Genomic DNA, 18,480 nt, shown 5'->3' with positions numbered 1-18,480 from the left:
GACCTTGAGGGCGTCCAGGGCCCGGAACCCCGTCCCCAAGCCACCACCCCTTCCTCAAGGTTCTGGAATGCCCTTCCAGGATTGGGGTGGGGAGACATGGGGTTGTGTGTGTACAGTGGGGGACAAGATGTTGTCTGCATCATGATGGGGGGTAGCTGTTGATCAAAGTGGCCTCTCCCCCCTCTTGTGATGAATAAGGGTCAATGGCAATGGGGACCTCCCTCGGTCTGGGGACAGGCTGTGTGGTGTGCACAGGATCTGAAGAGGGCGACTGGAGAGGTGGAAGCTGGGGGGGGGGGCGGGCGTCCAGGATGTTAGGTCCGTTGGGGTTTGAGACCAAAAAAAGGGGTCCTTCAGGGAGGACATAGCTGGAAACCAGGACTCCTAGGTGCTGAGGCGAGAATAGGCCAGACAGCTGGGTCCTGGAGACAGAACAAAGTGGACTCTTAAGTGTGGGAGAGGTGGGGGCGCCTGTCATACCAGAGTCTCCAGGGGAGACGTTGGAAGGCTACTGTGAGAGGAAGGAGGGTCAGCTCTGAGTACTGACAGGGCAAACTGGGGGCCAGGCCCCTTAGGCCCTGTGAAGATATAAGTGGGAGCCCAGACTCACAAGGTGGGGCGAATGGGGGGTGGCTGGACCCAACTACCACTTGAGGCATAAGCTCTGAGGACCAGGCCTCCAGAGGACTGACACCACTTCTCAGCCTTGGGGGGGGGGGGCTGCCCTCCAAACCCCTTGTAGGAAGGGACTGGGGTCCAGTCTCCTGGCAAGGGTGGGGCTGGAGCTTCTGTCCTAGGCCTCAACATGAACAAGGACTCTGAGGCCTCCAAAAGCCCGTGCCAGGAGCACAGAGCTAAACAGCCACCAGGAAGGGAGGGAGAACCAGTGTTAACCCCGCGGGGGCCAGGCCACAGCTGTGCGTTATTTTGGGGAGGAGGGGGGGCTATTCTGAGTGAGCACGGACTGGGACTGAGCCAGCTGCTAGGGAAAGGGGTGGCAATGGAGAGGAGGGGCTAGAAAAGGCTTGGCTTCTGGGGGACCCCACCCCCACATCCTTTCCTTGGGAAGACAGTGGCTCAGGACCTCCAGAAAGGTGAGGTTGGAGCCTCCAGGAAGGGCGGGTGGGGGGGCCTCTCCCCCACCCTGGCTGCCTGGGATGGACAGGACTGTGCTGCTATGGCAACCAGACAGAAGACTGACAGCCTAGAGAACCCTTGTGTGTGTGGACCCTGACCCCTCCAGGAAGCCCCCAGTGCAGGCCTCACTGCTTTCTGGAAGCACATGCTAGGTTCCCCAGGCCGCCTCCTCAAAGCCAAGACCTGGGAATGTGGGCTCCCAGCCCACCCACCCCAGACGGCTGGTATTCAACAGGGGGCACCGGAGGCAATACTGTTCTTCCTCTAATTTACTAAATTGTTCCGGGCGGGGAGCCAGGACCCCCTCCCAACTCTCCACAGCTGTGCCCCCAACGTGAGTCCAAGCCTGGCAGGTGACTCTCATTTTCATTGAGAATGAGGGATAGGGACAGGGGGGCAGAATGGCCTGGGGAGGGCGAATGAGGGAGGGAAAAGGTCACAGGGCATTTTCTCTCCTTGGGACACCCCACTAATTTCTCCTTTCTCTCTCCCTCCACATACCTGACCCCTTTTCCCTCTCATTTTTCCTCTTACTTTTTCTTCCTTTTATTTCTGCTCCCTCCTGCCACCTGGCTCCTGCCTTCCTTTCATGTCTATGCTGGGCACCTCCCGGGTGGGGGTCTGGGTCTGTGCCTTGCCTCGCTATTTCTGTCTTCTGTGTATTCGCGCTGTTCTGCTCTGTCTTCTTCCATTTCCCCACCGCTTGTGGGTGCCTGACTCTGGGGGGCTGTGGGGTCTCTGCCTCTGGCTCCTTGGCTTCTCTATTTTCCTCCCCCCACCAACTTTTTCCTTGCCCCTGCCTTCCTGCATCTATCTCTGCATCTCCCCCTGGGTCTGTCTCCCTCCCTATTTCTGTCCCTCTGAGCCTCTCCTTGTATCTCTCCTCTCTCCTGCCTCTCTCCCTGACCACCTCTCGCCCTGGATCTCTGTGCTCTGGTTCCATCTCTGGGTCTCTTTTCCATCTGTTTCACTGTCCCCTCCATCCCTGCCTTGTGCTTTCCTTACCTCTGTACCTTGACCCCATTAATCACCCCCACTCTCCCTGGCTGGGTCTCCCCTGTTCCCACACTCCTCCCCACCTGTCTCCTTGTTTCACCCATCCTCACCTCTCCCTCTGTATTTGGGTTCTCTTCTCCATCTCTCCCTTCAACTCCTTCTACTGCCTTTCCCGCCACCTTTGTGTCTCCTTTCCCGTCTGTCCCTCCATCTCTCCGTCTATCTCTTCCTTGCATCTTCTGTCTTCCGTCTGTGTCTCTCCTCTGGTCTCCGTGACTCCCTGTCTGTCCCTCCATTTATCTTGGTCTCTTTCCCCACTCCGTCTCTCTCTACCCCATTCTGCCCTTCTCCACCTGCCCCTCCCTTCCATCTCCTTATTTCTGTCTCTTTACCACATCTTTATCTCTCTATCTCTGTCTCCCTATCTCTTTCTCTCTCCTTGCCGCTCTCTCTCTGTCTTTCTCTTGTCTCTCTCCTATCTCTTTCTCCCGGTCTCTCTCCTGTCTCTGTCTCTCCCCTCCCTCCCCCCTCCCCGGTCTGCAGAGGCTGCCCGGCGGGGCCCGCAGGCAATGCGCGGCGTCGGTGGCCCCCGCGGCCCTCGGGGCCCCGCTAGGATGCTGCTGCTCCTGGCGCTCGCCTGCGCCAGCCCGTTCCCCGAGGAGGCGCCGGGGCCGGGCCCGGCCGGCGGGGGCGCGGGCGGGGCGCGGCCGCTCAACGTGGCGCTGGTCTTCTCGGGGCCGGCGTACGCGGCCGAGGCGGCGCGCCTGGGGCCCGCGGTGGCGGCCTCCGTGCGCAGCCCCGGGCTAGACGTGCGGCCCGTGGCGCTGGTGCTCAACGGCTCGGACCCGCGCAGCCTCGTGCTGCAGCTCTGCGACCTGCTGTCGGGGCTGCGCGTGCACGGCGTGGTCTTCGAGGACGACTCGCGCGCGCCCGCCGTCGCGCCCATCCTCGACTTCCTGTCGGCGCAGACCTCGCTGCCCATCGTGGCCGTGCACGGCGGCGCCGCGCTCGTGCTCACGCCCAAGGTGCGCGCGCCCGCGGGGCGGGGCGGGGCGGGGCGGGGCCCTTTGTGGGCGGGCCTAGTGGGTTGAAGCTAGGGCACTGAGGAGGCATTTTGGATGGGGTCGGGGTCTGCTCTGGGTGGAGATATTTGTGAAGGACGGAGTTGGGCGGCGTGGGGGGCGGGGCCTCGGGTGGCCATGCCTCTGGGGGCGGAGCCTGATCTTTTTGAGGCGGGGCTCTGGGTGACCGGAAGCACCCCGGAGGTCAGTCTTTGAGATGGTGTTAGGAGTCCGGCCGAGATAGAAGGCGAGGCTGACTTGGAGGAATGTGTAGGAGCGTGCGTAGGGCCTTCCTGGAGTCACCTAGATAAAGGGGTCAGATCAGTCAGGGGTGGTAACTCCCACCTTCAATCCCAGCACAGGGGATTAAAGGTAGGAGGCTCACCATGAGTTCAAGGCCATTGAGCTACAGACTGAGTTTCTGATCATCTTGGGCTACAGTAAGATCCTGTCTCAAATAAAGCAAAATAATAATAATTATTATCATTAGGGAGGACATAGACCAGCCAGCCAGTAGGATCTAGGATGAAAGGAGAGGAGTGGCTCAGGAACCAGCAAGAGGAGTGAGTCTGTTGGAAAGAAGTAGGGTTCTAGTGAGGAAGATGATTCCAGGAAGGCAGGGACCAAGAGGGAATATCAGGAACTTAAGGACATCATCTGCGGAGGGACTCAGCTGGAGGGCGGAGTGTAGTCTAAAGCAGAACCAAGCCTTCGCAGTTCTGAGAAGAGGAGGAAGTCATCAGCAAGAGGTAGACCAGGACTCTAGGACAGGGCCAGTAGTCAGGAAGGAGGAAGCCATCTAAGTAATGTAATGAAAGTGGGTGGTCTACAGAGGAATTAGGTCCTGGGGGTGAGTCTGGATCAGGAAATGGCCTTGTGAAGTTGCAGCTAGGTAGGCCAAGAGCTCCCAGGGGGTGGGGAAGCTGGCCCTGGCTGAGGCTTGGAGCGAGGCCTGTCTCCAGAAGCCTGGGTGGGGACAAGAAGTTATGGTGAGATTATGGTAGCAAAGAAGAGAAATGCACTAGCCTGACTGAAAAGAGGTAGGCCAAAAGTCGGTCCTGAAAGGAGCTCCCCTGTTGGAGGTGGAGCCAGTGGAAAAGAGAGATAGGATTGGCTGGAGGATGGAGCACCTGAGTAGGTGGGACCTGAATTGGCCAGTTGCCTGCTGGAAGGCTTGTGGTTTGTGACTGGATCACTGTTGTATGCTGAGACTCATCCAAAAGCATTCTGGGAAAGACCCCTGGCCAACTTTCTTGCTCTCCTTGACTTTTTTTTTTTTTTTTAATATAAGTTATGAAAGATTTAAAAGAGAGTAGAAGTAAAACGGACATGCTCCCAAGTGGAGCAGGTAGTCCTGTCCTGAGATTAGTAGCCAGATTTGTAGGCCTGGCTCCTACTTCTGCGGAGCACTAGAAGAAATGGTCTTTCGAGCCTCTGTGGATACTGTTATACACCGAACACTGTGTGCAGCCCAGCACCTTCAGGATCATGTAGTTCCCACATTGTCACTGGGTAGGAGAAAGTGTGGTTCTCACAGCTCCATCTGTACAGCAATAAATGAAGGAATATGATCCCCTTACCACACCTCTCCCTCTACCGAGAACAAGGTCCTCTGTGTTGCCCTTTGCATATTGGGAAATGTGGTCTCCTCACGACAGCTTCCCTGTCCTCAGACCTCAATCACATGCGGAGGTAGAAAGTCTGCCTGCTGTTTGCATGGTGTTGCAGGAAGCTTTCTCAAGGGTTGGTTCTGTGACGGGGCATTTTAGGTTCTGGAAAATAAAACAGAGGAGGGGTCCCTGCCTGACTGAGGCTGTGCTCTAATAAGGGCAACAAACAGCAAGCCACAGATCATGATATTTACCCTGGAGAGAACCTGTAATGATGGCGCCCCAGGCTCCAATAGCTGGCAGTCAGGAGGAGCCTTCTGAGGAAGGGCTGAGCCTGAGGCATGTCTGAGGGCCAGCCAAGCATGAAGGAGCTGGGGCGTGTGTCCTCAGGAGAGGCAAATGTTAAGGGCAAAAAATTGACTAGTGTGAGATGGGTGGTGGTGGGTGGGGCAGTGGCTGGAGCTGTTAGGGCTGGGAAATAGCAGGAGAGGACCTAGAGAGGCAGTGGGTAGTTCAGGCAAGGCCTCGTGCATGGACCGTGGTGAAGACTTTGGCTTCAATTCTAAAGTAGACTTGTTGGAAGGTTTTCATTGGAGGACAAAAAGAAAAAAAAAAGATACCCTTAATGTTCTGAGATGATGATTCTGGCACTGTTTGTCGAGTGGCCTGAAAGATGTGGGAATGGAAGCAAAGATGGGCTAGAGAGCTAGCGATGTCCAGGCAAGAGAGAACACCTCAGCAGAGAGGGTCATGACCATGTCAACTGTGAGAGGACGGCTGAGGTTTGGTCTGAACACAGCCAGGAAGGTTTAGATGTGAACAGGAGGAAGAGAAAGGAAGGACGGCTCAAGTTTGGGAGTGAAGAGGGAAGGAAGTGGGAAGCAGCTAAGAGAAGGGTGGGGTCACAAACTCTTCTTTTGACATACTGGTTCTGAGATATTCGTGGGAATCCAGGGGAGATGCTGGCTGGAAAGCGGGATTGGTTTGTGTGAAGCTTACAAGAGAAACTGTAACTGAAGATAAGCGCCTTGGGCAGATTCCACAGAACTAATGGCAGTGATGAAGCCGGAGTGTCTTTCAGCAGGCCCGCCATAAGCCACAGGTGGCCATGAAATACCTGACATGGTCTCACTGTAGCAGGAGAACCACATTTTCATTTAATTAAAAAAAAAAATTTTTTTTTTTTTTTGAGGTAGGGTCCCACTCTAGTCCAGGCTGACCTGGAATTCACTATGTAGTCTTAGACTGGCCTCAAAGTCACTGTGATCCTCCCACCTCTTCCTCCCAGGTGCTGGGATTGAAGGCGTGTGCCACCGCACCTGTCTTCTCATTTAATTTAAATCTTAATAGCTAGATGTGGCTAGTGGCTACCATATTGGATAGTGCAATTATTAATGTTTAAACCCTGGTCTGTATGACATAGCCAGGAAGAGAGGAGAGAGAAAATGTCATGAGGTCATTCCTACATTTATTTATGGTTCGAGGTGAGGACCAGGGTCCATTGACACATGAAGGATAAAAAAGGAGGAGACAAGAGTGCAAGAGGCAGGTCAACCTGCGCTACAGCGAGACCCTACGTCAAAAAACCAAACCAAACAAACAAAAGGAATGCAGGAGGAAAATCAAACGGAAAGTCCACTCCAAATGGGAGAGCGCCTTCAGTACCCTCGTTGCATGCTGGGAGTTGTAGTCTTCCTCTGTATACTGGGGCCACAGTCCCTCAGTGGATGCTGGGAGTTGTAGTTCCCCCAGCGGATGCTGGATGAGTTTATGGTGTTTTCACCTGCTGCAACAAATAACCCTCCAACCTGACCAGACCACCCAAATAAGCTGCTTCTCATTTGCACAAAATCCAAACAGAGGGTCCTTGTTGGAGATGGCTCTCCACATGTTAACTGGCTCGGCCTGCCTCTCTCCCTTCTGTGGCACTGTGATCCCCTGGGACTTAAGAGATCTCTACTGGGGCCTCCACCACTTCCCTCAGACAGGAGACTAAAGTTCTAGGGATGGGGGAGAATAGGTTTAGGGTGGCCCTGGAAGAGCTCAGTGAGAGCCACTGGAGGAAAAGGATCCCAGCCTGGTGACACCACTGGCGACCGGAACTGTAGTCCGCTCACGGGCCGTCCCTGTCCCCGCAGGAGAAGGGCTCCACCTTCCTGCAGCTCGGCTCCTCCACGGAGCAGCAGCTGCAGGTCATCTTTGAGGTGCTGGAGGAGTACGACTGGACGTCCTTCGTGGCGGTGACCACACGTGCCCCTGGACACCGGGCCTTCCTGTCCTACATCGAGGTGCTGACTGACGGTAGCCTGGTGGGCTGGGAGCACCGGGGGGCGCTCACGTTGGACCCCGGGGCAGGCGAGGCAGTCCTGGGCGCGCAGCTCCGCAGCGTCAGCGCGCAGATCCGCCTGCTCTTCTGCGCCCGCGAGGAGGCAGAGCCCGTGTTCCGAGCAGCCGAAGAGGCCGGCCTCACTGGGCCTGGCTACGTCTGGTTCATGGTGGGACCCCAGCTGGCTGGAGGAGGGGGCTCAGGCGTCCCTGGAGAGGCCCCTCTTCTACCAGGAGGTGCCCCACTGCCCGCGGGGCTGTTTGCAGTGCGCTCAGCTGGCTGGCGCGACGACTTGGCAAGGCGAGTGGCCGCTGGTGTAGCGGTGGTGGCCAGAGGTGCCCAGGCCCTGCTGCGCGACTACGGCTTCCTCCCAGAGCTGGGCCATGACTGCCGCGCCCAGAACCGCACTCACCGTGGGGAGAGTCTGCACAGGTGAGTCGGAGAGACTACCCGAGTCTTTGCCGCTGAGTGGGTCTCATCCCCTCCCGAGCCTTGGGTGTCCTTTTCTGCAAAAGTAACATAGCTGGGTCTCGTGTCTGGGGTTAAATCAGGTAGTTTAGAAAGCACCTGACACGCTGTGAATGCCACTATTTCATGACTTTAAGATGTATACATTTATTTATACAAACTCTCACTTCAGCCCAGGCAGACCTGGAACTCACACCGTAGTCCAAGCTGGCCTTGAACTGAAGCCATACCTCAGCCCCCAGAGTGCTGGGATTAAAGATCTGTGCCACCATGCCCAGTATCACGCCGTTCTGTTCCATCCAGCAAGGGTGGACATCCCCAGCCTTGGCAGCTAACCCAGGCCGTGTGCAAATATCTGACAGCACAGCCCATTATAATAGGATTCTAGCCAATAACACAAGACATCTACCGAAGTGTATGTGCCATAAATAGTGTGCCCGTCCAGACCATGTGACATTCTCACCAATAGGTTCACCAATAGGGTGTGAGATCACAAAAAGGAACAGCTGGGCTGGAGAGATGGCTTAGCGGTTAAGCGCTTGCCTGTGCAGCCTCAGGACCCCGGTTCGAGGCTCGATTTCCCCGGACCCACGCATGCCAGATGCACAAGGTGGTGCATGCATCTGGAGTTAGTTTGCAGTGGCTGGAGGCCCTGGCGCGCCCATTCTCTCTCTTCCTCTTTTTCTGTCTGTCACTCTCAAATAAATAAATTGGTGGCGTGGGGGGGGGGGGAGGAACAGCTTCCTCTTTCCTCTTTCTCTAGCTTAGACTGGTTCTGCCATGCCCACAACCTGGTGCCAAATGGCCAGTTTCCTGTGGCCTGGGTGGCTCAACTCTGGGATGTTATGTGATAGACTAATAAATCTGGGTCATTGTTTTTGTTTTGTTTTGTTTTAAAATCAATGACAGCTCCTCACTGACAGCTCCTATTAGGGTGCTTTATCCAATGTAAGGTGCTATCAATTGTCCCTATATTTACTTCAGACAAAATCCCAGCACTGGGGAGGCAGAGGTAGGAGGATCACCATGAGTTGGAGACCAGACTGAGACTGCATAGTAAAATCCAGGTTAGCCTGTGCTAGAACGAGAGACTCTACCTCAACCCCCCCCCAAAAAAAAAATTAAAATGTGTGGAAAATAATGGTTATTTTTGTTTGGAGATGAGTCTTACTATATAACTTCAGGCTGGCTTAGCGTTCCCAATTCTCCTACCTTAATCTTAGCCTCCTTCCTGAGTGCTAAGATTGGGGCATCACACCAGGTTAAAATTCCACATCTTTTTGTTGCTTGTGTTTGTTGGGACAGGTTCTGTATATGTAACCTTGCTGGCAGTGGGGACACCTATGTTTAGTGATAGAGCAGCAGAAGGAGAGGCCATTCATTCCAAACAGAGTTGGGCTGGGGAGGAGATGGTGGGTGGGAAAGAAGACCTAAGGGAGGAAAATTGTGAGCTGAGTTGGGAATTTGGACCCTGGAACAAGAGAATGAGAAAAGTGTCCTGTGGTCATACATACTGAGTGCCCTGCTGGGAACTAGGGCTCACACTGGGCATCAGAAATAAAACCAGTCTTGTTCAAAGAGTGCAGGAGTCTGATGAGGTGACAGACAGAGATTGGATAATAGACACACCACATGAGGCCCACAGTGTAGGAGATGACAGCAGCCTTGGGCAGAGCTGGGAAGGCACATGCCCAAGCCAGGACATTTTTGGTTGCAAGAAACAGTCTTGTTGAAGTTTTCCCAGGGGAAGGAGTTTATTGAAAAGGTAAACATGCACAAAACAGATGTCAGGAATTGAGGCCAAGCCTGGGAACTGGCTACTCTTTCATCTTCTGATTCTGTTTTTGCTACTCTGTTTGTCTCCCTTGGGCTGGCCTCTCCCAGAGGCTGTTCTGGTCTTTATTCAGAGTCTCTGCTCCCCTGACTTCATCCCTTCCTGGCCACCATGCAACCTCAGATCTCAGAGTAAAGCATCACCCGGCGCTGGTTGGTCCCTATCAGCTTTCTGAGCAAGGCTGCATAAGGTGGGCGTCAGCTCTGGAGTCAAGGAGGTTTCCCAGAAGAGATCCTAAGCTAAGATCTGAGGATGACCTGCTTGCTATCCATCCATTCATCCACCTAACTACCCACCCACCCATCCATCTATCCACTGAAAAGCTTTTTACTGAGAATCTATGTGTCAAGTACCACTTTAGGCACAAAGGAATAGTGTCAGATAAACTCTGTGCTTTGACTGAGCTTACAATCTAACAGGAAGGACAAAGCAAAGAGGTTGGGGACATGGCTCCGTGGGTAAAGTCCTGAAGGACCTGAGTTCTGACCCCAGGACCCATGTAAAGCTAGACATAGTGAAACATGTCTGTAATCCAAGCACACCTACCGTTGGTAAGATGGTATGCTGATAACAAACAGCCAGCTAGCCTGGCTTACACAGCATTGAACAAGAGATCCTGCCTTAAACAAGCTGGAAGGCAAAGACTGACACCTGAGGTTGTCCTCTGTATATGCACTCTGGCATGTGCATGCCTGACATAGACACACACAAAGTTTTTTTTTTTTTTTTTTTTTTTTTGAGGTAAGGTTTCACTCTAGTCTAGGCTGACATGGAATTCACTATGTAGTCTTAGGCTGGCCTTGAACTCATGGCGATCCTCCTACCTCTGCCTCCCTAGTGCTGGGATTAAAGGTGTGCACCACCACGCCCAGCAGACAAACATTTTATTTGTTTGTTGGTTTTTTGAGGTAGGATCTTGTTCTAATCTAGGCTGACCTGGAATTCACTATGTAGTCTCAGGCTGGCATCGAACTCACAGCAATCCTCCTACCTATACCATCCAAATGCTGGGATTAAAGGCATGAGTCACCAAGCCTGGGAGAAGAGAGAGAGAGAGAGAGAGAGAGAGAGAGAGAGAGAGAGGGAGAGAGGGAGAGAGAGGGAGAGAGAGAGAGAGGGAGAGGGAGAGAGGGAGAGAGGGAGGGAGAGAAAGAGGGAGAGAAGGAGAGAGAGAAGGTGCACCAGGGCTTCTAGCCCTGCAACAAACTCCAGATACATGTGCCACTTTGTGCATCTGGCTCTACATGGGTAACTGGGGAATTGAACTCAGTCACTAGACTTTGCAGGCAAGCACCTTAACCATGGAATCATCTCTACAATCCAAGATTTTTTCTTTAAAGAAAGGTCTACCAGTGGCAACTTCTTTCATTATTATTATTATTTTCATTATTATTATTAACAACATATTTTGTATGGATATGTCATGTGTTGGTACCCTCTTTTCCCTCATCCTTGCCCCCATTCCACTGGAGACCCTCCTCAGTTGGGTTGCACGTATTCCCTATGTTGTGGGTTATGCTTTGTGGGAGCAGTAGTCAATTATTTTTTGTGTGGGAGGCATGATGTCTCAACCTGTGGTTCTTACAGTCTTTCTGAAAGCTCTTCTGCCAAATTCCCTGAGCTGTGGTGAGTGAGTTTTAAGTCTACTGCAGTGATGAGCTCTTAGGAGCCTGTGGGTTTCTGCTTTGGTGGGTGTTGAGTATCCTCAGGGTCTGTCTCCTTCACCCTGACACGGGAACAGCGTGGAAGCAGCACTCTTGCTCATCTTCCCATTCCTCGGTGGTTTCAGCTGTGGCTCGGCCGAAGTGCGAGGGTAGTTTATCTCCTCTGGTCTCTCTACCTTCTGAAAAAGACAGATTCTCCAATGGAGAGTGAAGTTAGCGTAGTTTAAATGGGATAAGTATTATTAATTTAGGGAGTATTTGATGTATGTAACCCCTCTTGTGGCCAAAGACTAGTGAGAACTTGACACTGGAGAGCATAATCCTTGTCTCCATAGGATTCTGACCTGGTTCCCAATTCCAGATATGGGTTCCTTTACACTGAGCCAATCTCTTAGCCAATTAGAAAGCTATTGGTTACTCACCAAGGCTGTGTGCCACTACTGCACTGGTGTGTACGTCCTGTCAGGGCATTTGCTTCTGAGTAGCTTAGACCTCTGGTTGCTTAGACAATTGTTGGCCACTTTCCCCCAGTAGCTCAGGTAGCACTTTCCAGCACTAGATAGGCTGTCTGGGGACTGGCTATGTTCTGAATTCTAGCCAGGTCTCTCCATGCTCTTTGTCAGTAGCATATGGTGTCTTCAGCAATAGGGTCTTACCTTTTGCCTCAGGCAGTTAATCAAGTGCTTTGACAGAAACCGGTTTTGTTTTGGGGACCTCGTAGGTCTCGCCAATCAACAGCTCATTGTGGGTAGCAACCTATTTCTGGTACTGGGAGTTACAGGTTAGAGACAATTTTTTTTTTAAACTTTAGGCTTCATCCCACCCTCTCCAGGGCCCTTCTTTTCAGTGTTCCCCACTTATTCCTATTGAGGGTTGTATCCTTTATATCTATCTCCAAGGATAAAAGTTTCTATGGTATCAGCTCATTTTGGATTTAGTTTTGTCTTTGTTTTTCTACACCCTCCCCTTTCCCTTCTCCTAACCCTTCCGTCTCTATTGCCTGGGCCTTGAGTTGGTCTATCAGGTATGTCAGCAACTCCAGCAGGTCCAGATTAGGAACAGCACATAAGTGACACCATACAGCATTTGTCTTTCTGTGATTGTGTGAGTTCACCAAGTATGATCTGTTCCAAGTCTGTCCATTTGTCTACAAATTTCATTGTATCATTTTTTTTTCTTACTGCTGAGTAGAATTCCATTGTGTAAATGCACCACAACTTCATTAGTCATTCATCCAACAGTGGGCAACTGGGTTGATTTCAGTTTTTAGCTATAATGAATTGAGTAGCTATAAACATGGTTGAGCAAATATCTCTGTAGTGAAGCATGGAGCAGTTAGGATAAATGTCCAGTAATGGGATAGCTGGGTCTGTTGGTAGCTCTGCGTTCATTCATCCTTTTCAGGAATTTCCAAACTGATTTCCATACTGGTTGTTCAAGTCTACGTTACCACCAACAGTGGATGAGGCTTCCTCTTTCCCCACAGCCTCACCAACATTTGTCGTTGTTAAATTTTTTTAATGATGGCCATCCTTACTAGAGTAAGGTGGAATCTCATAGTTGTTTTAACTTGCATTTCCCTAATTGTTAGGGATGTTGAACACTTTCTTTTCTAAAATTATTTTTAAATTTACTTTTATTTGAGAGAGAGAGAGAGAGAGAGAGAATGAATGGGCGTGCAGGGCCTTCAGCCACTACAAATGAACTCCAGAAGCATGCACCACCTTGTGCATCTGGCTTGCATGGGTCCTAGGGAATTGATCCTGTATTCTTTGACTTTATAGGCAAGCACCTTAACCTTAACTGCTAAGCCATCCTTCCAGCCCTGAACATTTTCTTAAGTGTGTGTTAGCCATTTGTAGTTCTTCCTCTGAGAACTCCCTATTCAGTTCTCTGCTCTATTCTTGGAGTGGGTTGTTTGATTTTTTTTTTTTTTTTGAGGTAGGGTCTCTCTCTAGCTCAGGTAGTCTCAGGGTAGCCTTGAACTCATGGCAATCCTCCTACCTCTGCCTCCCAAGTGCTGGTATTAAAGGTGTGTGCTACCACACCAAGCTTTTTGATTTTTTATTGTTTTGTTTTTTGAGATCTTTGTAGATTCTAGATATTAGCTTCTCCCATTCAGTGGGTAATCTATTAGCTCTGCTTATGATATGTTTGTCTATGCAAAAGCTTTTTAGCTCCATGAGATCCCATCAGTTGAGTAATTGTTCAATTTCCTGGGCTACTGGGGTTTTGTTCAGGAAGTCTTTCCCACTCCTATATTGAGGTGAGTGCCTCCTATTTTTTCTAGTAGGAGAAGAGTTTCAGGTCTTATATTGAGGTCTTTAATCCATTTGGACTTGATTTTTGTATATGGTGAGATGAGCGGGTCTAGTTTCATTTTTTTTTTTACATATAGTTATCTAATTTGTCCAACACCATTTGTTAAGGATGCTGTCTTTTCTCTAATCTATTTTATTGGCACCTTTGTCAAAAATCAAGTATCTGTAGTTACTTGACCTAGGGTCTGGGTCTTCAATTCTATTCCGTTAGTCTATATTTATGTTTTTATGCCAGTACCATGCTGTTTTTGTTTCTATGGCTTTGTAATATAGCTTAAGATTGGGAATGGTGATACTTCCAGAGGTGTTTCTTTTACTGAGGATATGTTTGGATATCCGAGGCCTAATCCCATTCCATATGAATTTTTGAGATAATTTTTCCTATCTCTGTGATGAATGATCCTGGATTTTTTTATTGCTATTACATTAAATCTGTATATTGCTTTTGGTAGAATTGCCATTTTTCTGATATTAATTATATCAATACAGGAGCAGGTCTTTCCATCTTCTCAAGTCTTCCTCAATTTCATTCTTGAGGATTTTTTTTTTTTCATTATATAGGTCTTTCACATCCTTGGTTGGTGTTATTCCAAGGTATTTTTTAAAACATATTTTTATTTATTTATTTATTTATTTATTTATTTATTTATTTATTTATTTAAGAGAGGGAAAGAAAGAGGGGAGAAAGAGAGAATGGGTGTGTCAGGACTTCCATCCACTGCAAAAGAACTCCAGATGCATGAGCCATCTTGTGTATTTGGCTTATGTAGGTCCTGGGGAATTGAACTGAGGTCCTTTAGCTTTGCAGGCAAGTGCCTTAACAGCTAAGCCATCTCTCCAGCCTCCAAGGTATTTTTGTTGTTGTTGTTGCTATTGAAAATAAGACCACCTCACTGGTTTGTTTCTCTGTATATTTGTCCTTTGTATATAGAAAAGATACTGATTTTTTGGTTTTTCGAGGTAGGGTCTCACTCTAGCTCAGGCTGACCTGAATTCACTATGTTGTCTCAGGGTGGCCTTGAACTCATGGAGATCCTCCTACCTGTGCCTCCTGAGTGCTGGGATTAAAGGTGTGCACCACCATGCCTGGTTTGTGATTAAGTTTATTTATGTGGAGTATTATGTTGACTGATTTCTGTATGTTGAACCATCCCTGCATCCCTGGGATGAAGCCTACTTGATCAAGGTGTATAATGCTTTTGATATGTTGTTGAATTTGGTGTATGAAGATTTTGTTCAGGATCTTTGTATCCAAATTCATCAGGGATATAGGCCTATAGTTTTCTTTTCTTGTATCTCTGTCAGATTTTAGCTTTAGGGTGATGTTTGCTTCATGAAAGGAGTTGGGGAGGATTCTCTGCTCTCCGATTATGTGAAACAGTTTGAGAAAAATTAGTTTCAGTTCTTCCATAATGGTTTGATAGAATTCAGCTGCAAAGCCATCGGGTCTTGGACTTTTCTTTTTGGGGAGGTTTTTGAATTACCTTTTCAATCTTGATGGATGCGATATGTTTGTTTAGAAGAATATCTGGTCTGAGTTTAGCTTTGGTAGGTGCTATGTGTCTAGGAATGCATCCATTTCTCCCAGATTATCCAATTTTGTGAAGTAGTGGTTTTGGAAGTATGTCTGATTCTGTTAATTTGAGATCTCTCTCTCTCTCTCTCTCTCTCTCTCTCTTGATCAAATTGGCCAGGAGTTTATCAACCTTGTTTATTTTTTCAAAGAACCAGCTTTTCGTATCATCAATTTAAAAAAATTGTTTTCTTAGTTTCCAGTTCATTAATTTCTGCTTTGATCTTGATTATTTCTTTCCATCTGGAGCTCTTAGGGTTGGATTCTTCTTGTTTTTCCAGTGCCTTTAGGTGGAAAGTTAAGTTATTAATTTGGAATCTCTGTCTTTGTCATTAAGTCATTTAGTGCTATGAATTTTCCCCTTAGGACTGCCTTCCTTGTGTCCCATAAGTTTTGCTAAGTTGTGTTTTCATTATTGTTCAAGGATTTTTACAATTTTTTTAAATTTCTTCTACAACTCATTCACTGTTTAAAAGTATGAGCTGGGTGTGGTGGTGCACGCCTTTAATCCCAGCACTCGGGAGGCAGAGGTAGAAAGATCGTTGTGAGTTTGAGGCCACTCTGAGACTACTTAGTTAATTCCAGGTCAGCCTGAGTCAGAGTGAGACCCTACCTTGAAAAACCAAAAAACAACAACAGCAAAAAAAAAAAAAAAAAAAAAAAACCAAAAAACTGTATTGTTCAGTCTCCAGGAGCTGATGAAGTTCCTGATGTGTCTCTTGTTGTTAATTTCTAGCTTTAAAACATTGTGGTCTGATATGACACAGGAAGTTACATCAGTTTTCCTAAATTTATGGAGGAAATGCTTTATGGCCTAATATATGATCTATTTTGGAGAAGCATCCATGGGCTGCTAAGAACATGTGTATCCTGTAGAACTGGGGTGGAAAGTTCTGTAGATGTTCGTTAGGTCTGGTTGATCTATAATGTTGTTCAGCTCTATTATATCCCTGTTGAGTTTCTGCTTGGATGATCTATCTATTGATGATAGTGGAGTATTGAATTGCCCATCTGTGATGGTGTTGGTGTTTATTTCCATTTTGTTGTCAAGTAGGTTCTTTTGTTTTGTTTCTTAACCCTCATAACCCAGGCTGACCTGGAATTCACTATGCAGTCTCAAGGTGGCCTTGAACTCACAGTGATCCTACTACCTCTGCCTCCTGAGTGCTGGGATTAAAGGCGTGCACCATCACGCCCCGCTAGGTTTTGTTTTATGAACGATGGTGCACCTATGTTTGGCACATGTAGATTTATGATTGTAATGGCCTCATGTTGGATTATTCCCTTGAGTAAGAAGTGGCCTTATTTGTACTTTTTGATTACTTTTGGTTTGAAGTTTATTTTACCAGATATTAATATAGCAACACCTGCTTGTTTCTTATGTCCCTTTGCTTGGAATATAATTTTCCATCCTTTCACCTTGAGGAGGTATGCTGAGGTGGGTTTCTTGAAGACAGAAAATAAAAGGGTCCATTTTTTTTGATCCACCCTGTTATCTTCTGTCTTTTGATGGGTGAGTTAAGACCATTAATGTGTAAGGTTATAACTATGAGACTCGATTTAATCCCTGCCATGATGGGGTGCTTTTTATGGGGTTTGGTACTTTCTGGAGTTTTGTACGTTTTTGTTTATTTATTTGAGAAAGAAAGATGTAGGGAGGGAGAGAGGGGGATAAAGAGATAGAGAATGGAGCCAGGCGTGGTGGCGCATGCCTTTAATCCCAGCACTCGAGGGCAGAGGTAGGAGGATTGCCATGAGTTCAAGGCCACCCTGAGACTACAGAGTTAATTCCAGGTCAGCCTGGACCAGAGTGAGACCCTACCTCGAAAAACAACAACAACAACAACAACAAAAAAAAAGAGATAGAGAATGGGTATGCCAGGGCCTTTAGCCATTGCAAACAAACTCCAGATGCATGCACCACCTTGTGCATCTGGCTTATGTGGGTTCTGGGGAATTGAACCTGGGTCCTTTGGCTTTGTAGGCAAGCGCCTTGACCATTAAGCTATTCCTCCACCTCCTGTTTTGTACTTTTTTTGCCTGGTCTGGTTTTAGTTATTGTGATCTTCTTATAGGCTTCTGAGAATGGTTGATTAACTTTTCTGTGTGGAGTATTCCATGAAGTATTCTCTGTAGGTTTGGCTTTGTGTTCATATAATCATAACGTTTACTTTTTTGATGGAAAGTTTTCATTTCACCATCTATTATGAGGAATACTTTCGCTGGGTACAGTAGCTTGGATTAGAAGCCATAATTTTTCTTTGTTTGTTTGTATTTGTTTGCTTTAGTTTTTTGAGGCAGGGTCTCATTGTAGCCCAGGGTGATCTGGAATTCATTCTGTAGTCTCAGAGTGGCCTTAAATTCACAGCGATCTTCCTACTCCTGCCTCCAGAGTGCTGGGATTAAAGGCATGAGCCACCATGCCCAGCAGAAGGCATGGTTTTTTAGATTTTGAAGTGTCATTTTCACTGAGATATCTTAGGAAATTCTAATGGGATTGCCTTTGTATGTAGTGAATTGTTTCTCTCTTGCTGCTTTTAGCACTCTCTCTTTGTTTTCATTGTTTGCTTGTTTCTTTTTTTATTTGCCAGCAGAGAGAGAGAGAAATAGAAGAGATACAGACAGAGAGATAATGGGCATGCCAGGGCTTCCAGCCACTGTAAATGAACTCCAGATGCATGTGCCCCTTGTGCATCTGGCTTACATGGGTCTTGGGGAATTGAACCTGGGTTCTTTGGCTTCACAGGCAAACCTTAACCACTAAACCATTTCTCCAGCCTTTTGTTTTCATTGTTAAGGTTTTAACTATGATGTGCCTTGGAGAGTTTCTTCTTTGGTCCTGTCTGTTTGGTGTTCTGTGAGTTTCTTATATCTGGATGGCCCTCTCTTTTGAGAGATTGGGAACAATTTCTTCAATAATTTTGTTGAATATGTTCTCTATACTTTTGGCTTGGATTTCCTCTCCTTGTAGTATACCCATGATCCAGATGTTTGGCCATTTTAGGGTATCCCATAGTTCCTTCATATTCTGTTTGCATGATTTTTTTGAACTTAGCAAAGCTTTTGGCTTCCCATCAATTTCTTCTGTCTTGTGTTCCAGGTCAGAGGTTCTGTCTTCCACATGAGTAACTGTTAGTGAGGGGTTCTAGAGAGGTTTTTATTATTTTGTACTGTGTCCATCTTTTTTTTTTTTTTTTGAGGTACAATTTCAGTTCGAGGTCTGATTTTCTTGATGCTTCCTGAATTTATTCTTGTATTTGATCAAGTCTTCATTAAGCTTATCAACTGGTTATTGAGATCTTCCATTTGTTGACTCACCTTCAATTCATTTATATCTCTTTTGAGGCTTCTAAGCTTTTCTTCAATTAAGTTAAGCCTACTGTCAAAAGCTGAGAGCTTTAAGAGATGATTCTACTCAATTTCATTTATGTGATTGTTGGGTTTTTGATAGCTTGTTTCCAGTTCAGCAATTCTTCTGATTAGGGTCACA

At 48.0% G+C, this 18,480-nt stretch overlaps 1 protein-coding gene across 1 annotated transcript in view; it reads left to right on the top strand.

Moving 5' to 3' along the window:
- Grin2d (glutamate ionotropic receptor NMDA type subunit 2D) overlaps window positions 1-18,480 on the top strand; it is a 68,046-nt gene that overhangs the window by 1,756 nt on the left and 47,810 nt on the right. Inside the window, exons 3-4 of the mRNA XM_045133245.1 lie at window positions 2,677-3,158; window positions 6,943-7,562. Of these exons, the coding sequence (XP_044989180.1) occupies window positions 2,703-3,158; window positions 6,943-7,562 (1,076 nt within the window). The 5' untranslated portion in view covers window positions 2,677-2,702. The remainder of the gene's footprint in view (window positions 1-2,676; window positions 3,159-6,942; window positions 7,563-18,480) is intronic.

This window comes from Jaculus jaculus, chromosome 14 (assembly GCF_020740685.1).
Source record: "Jaculus jaculus isolate mJacJac1 chromosome 14, mJacJac1.mat.Y.cur, whole genome shotgun sequence".
NCBI classification, from domain to species: Eukaryota; Metazoa; Chordata; class Mammalia; order Rodentia; family Dipodidae; genus Jaculus; species Jaculus jaculus.
The sequence above is the reverse complement of the archived record's forward strand: the minus strand, read 5'-3'. Positions and strand labels throughout refer to the sequence as shown.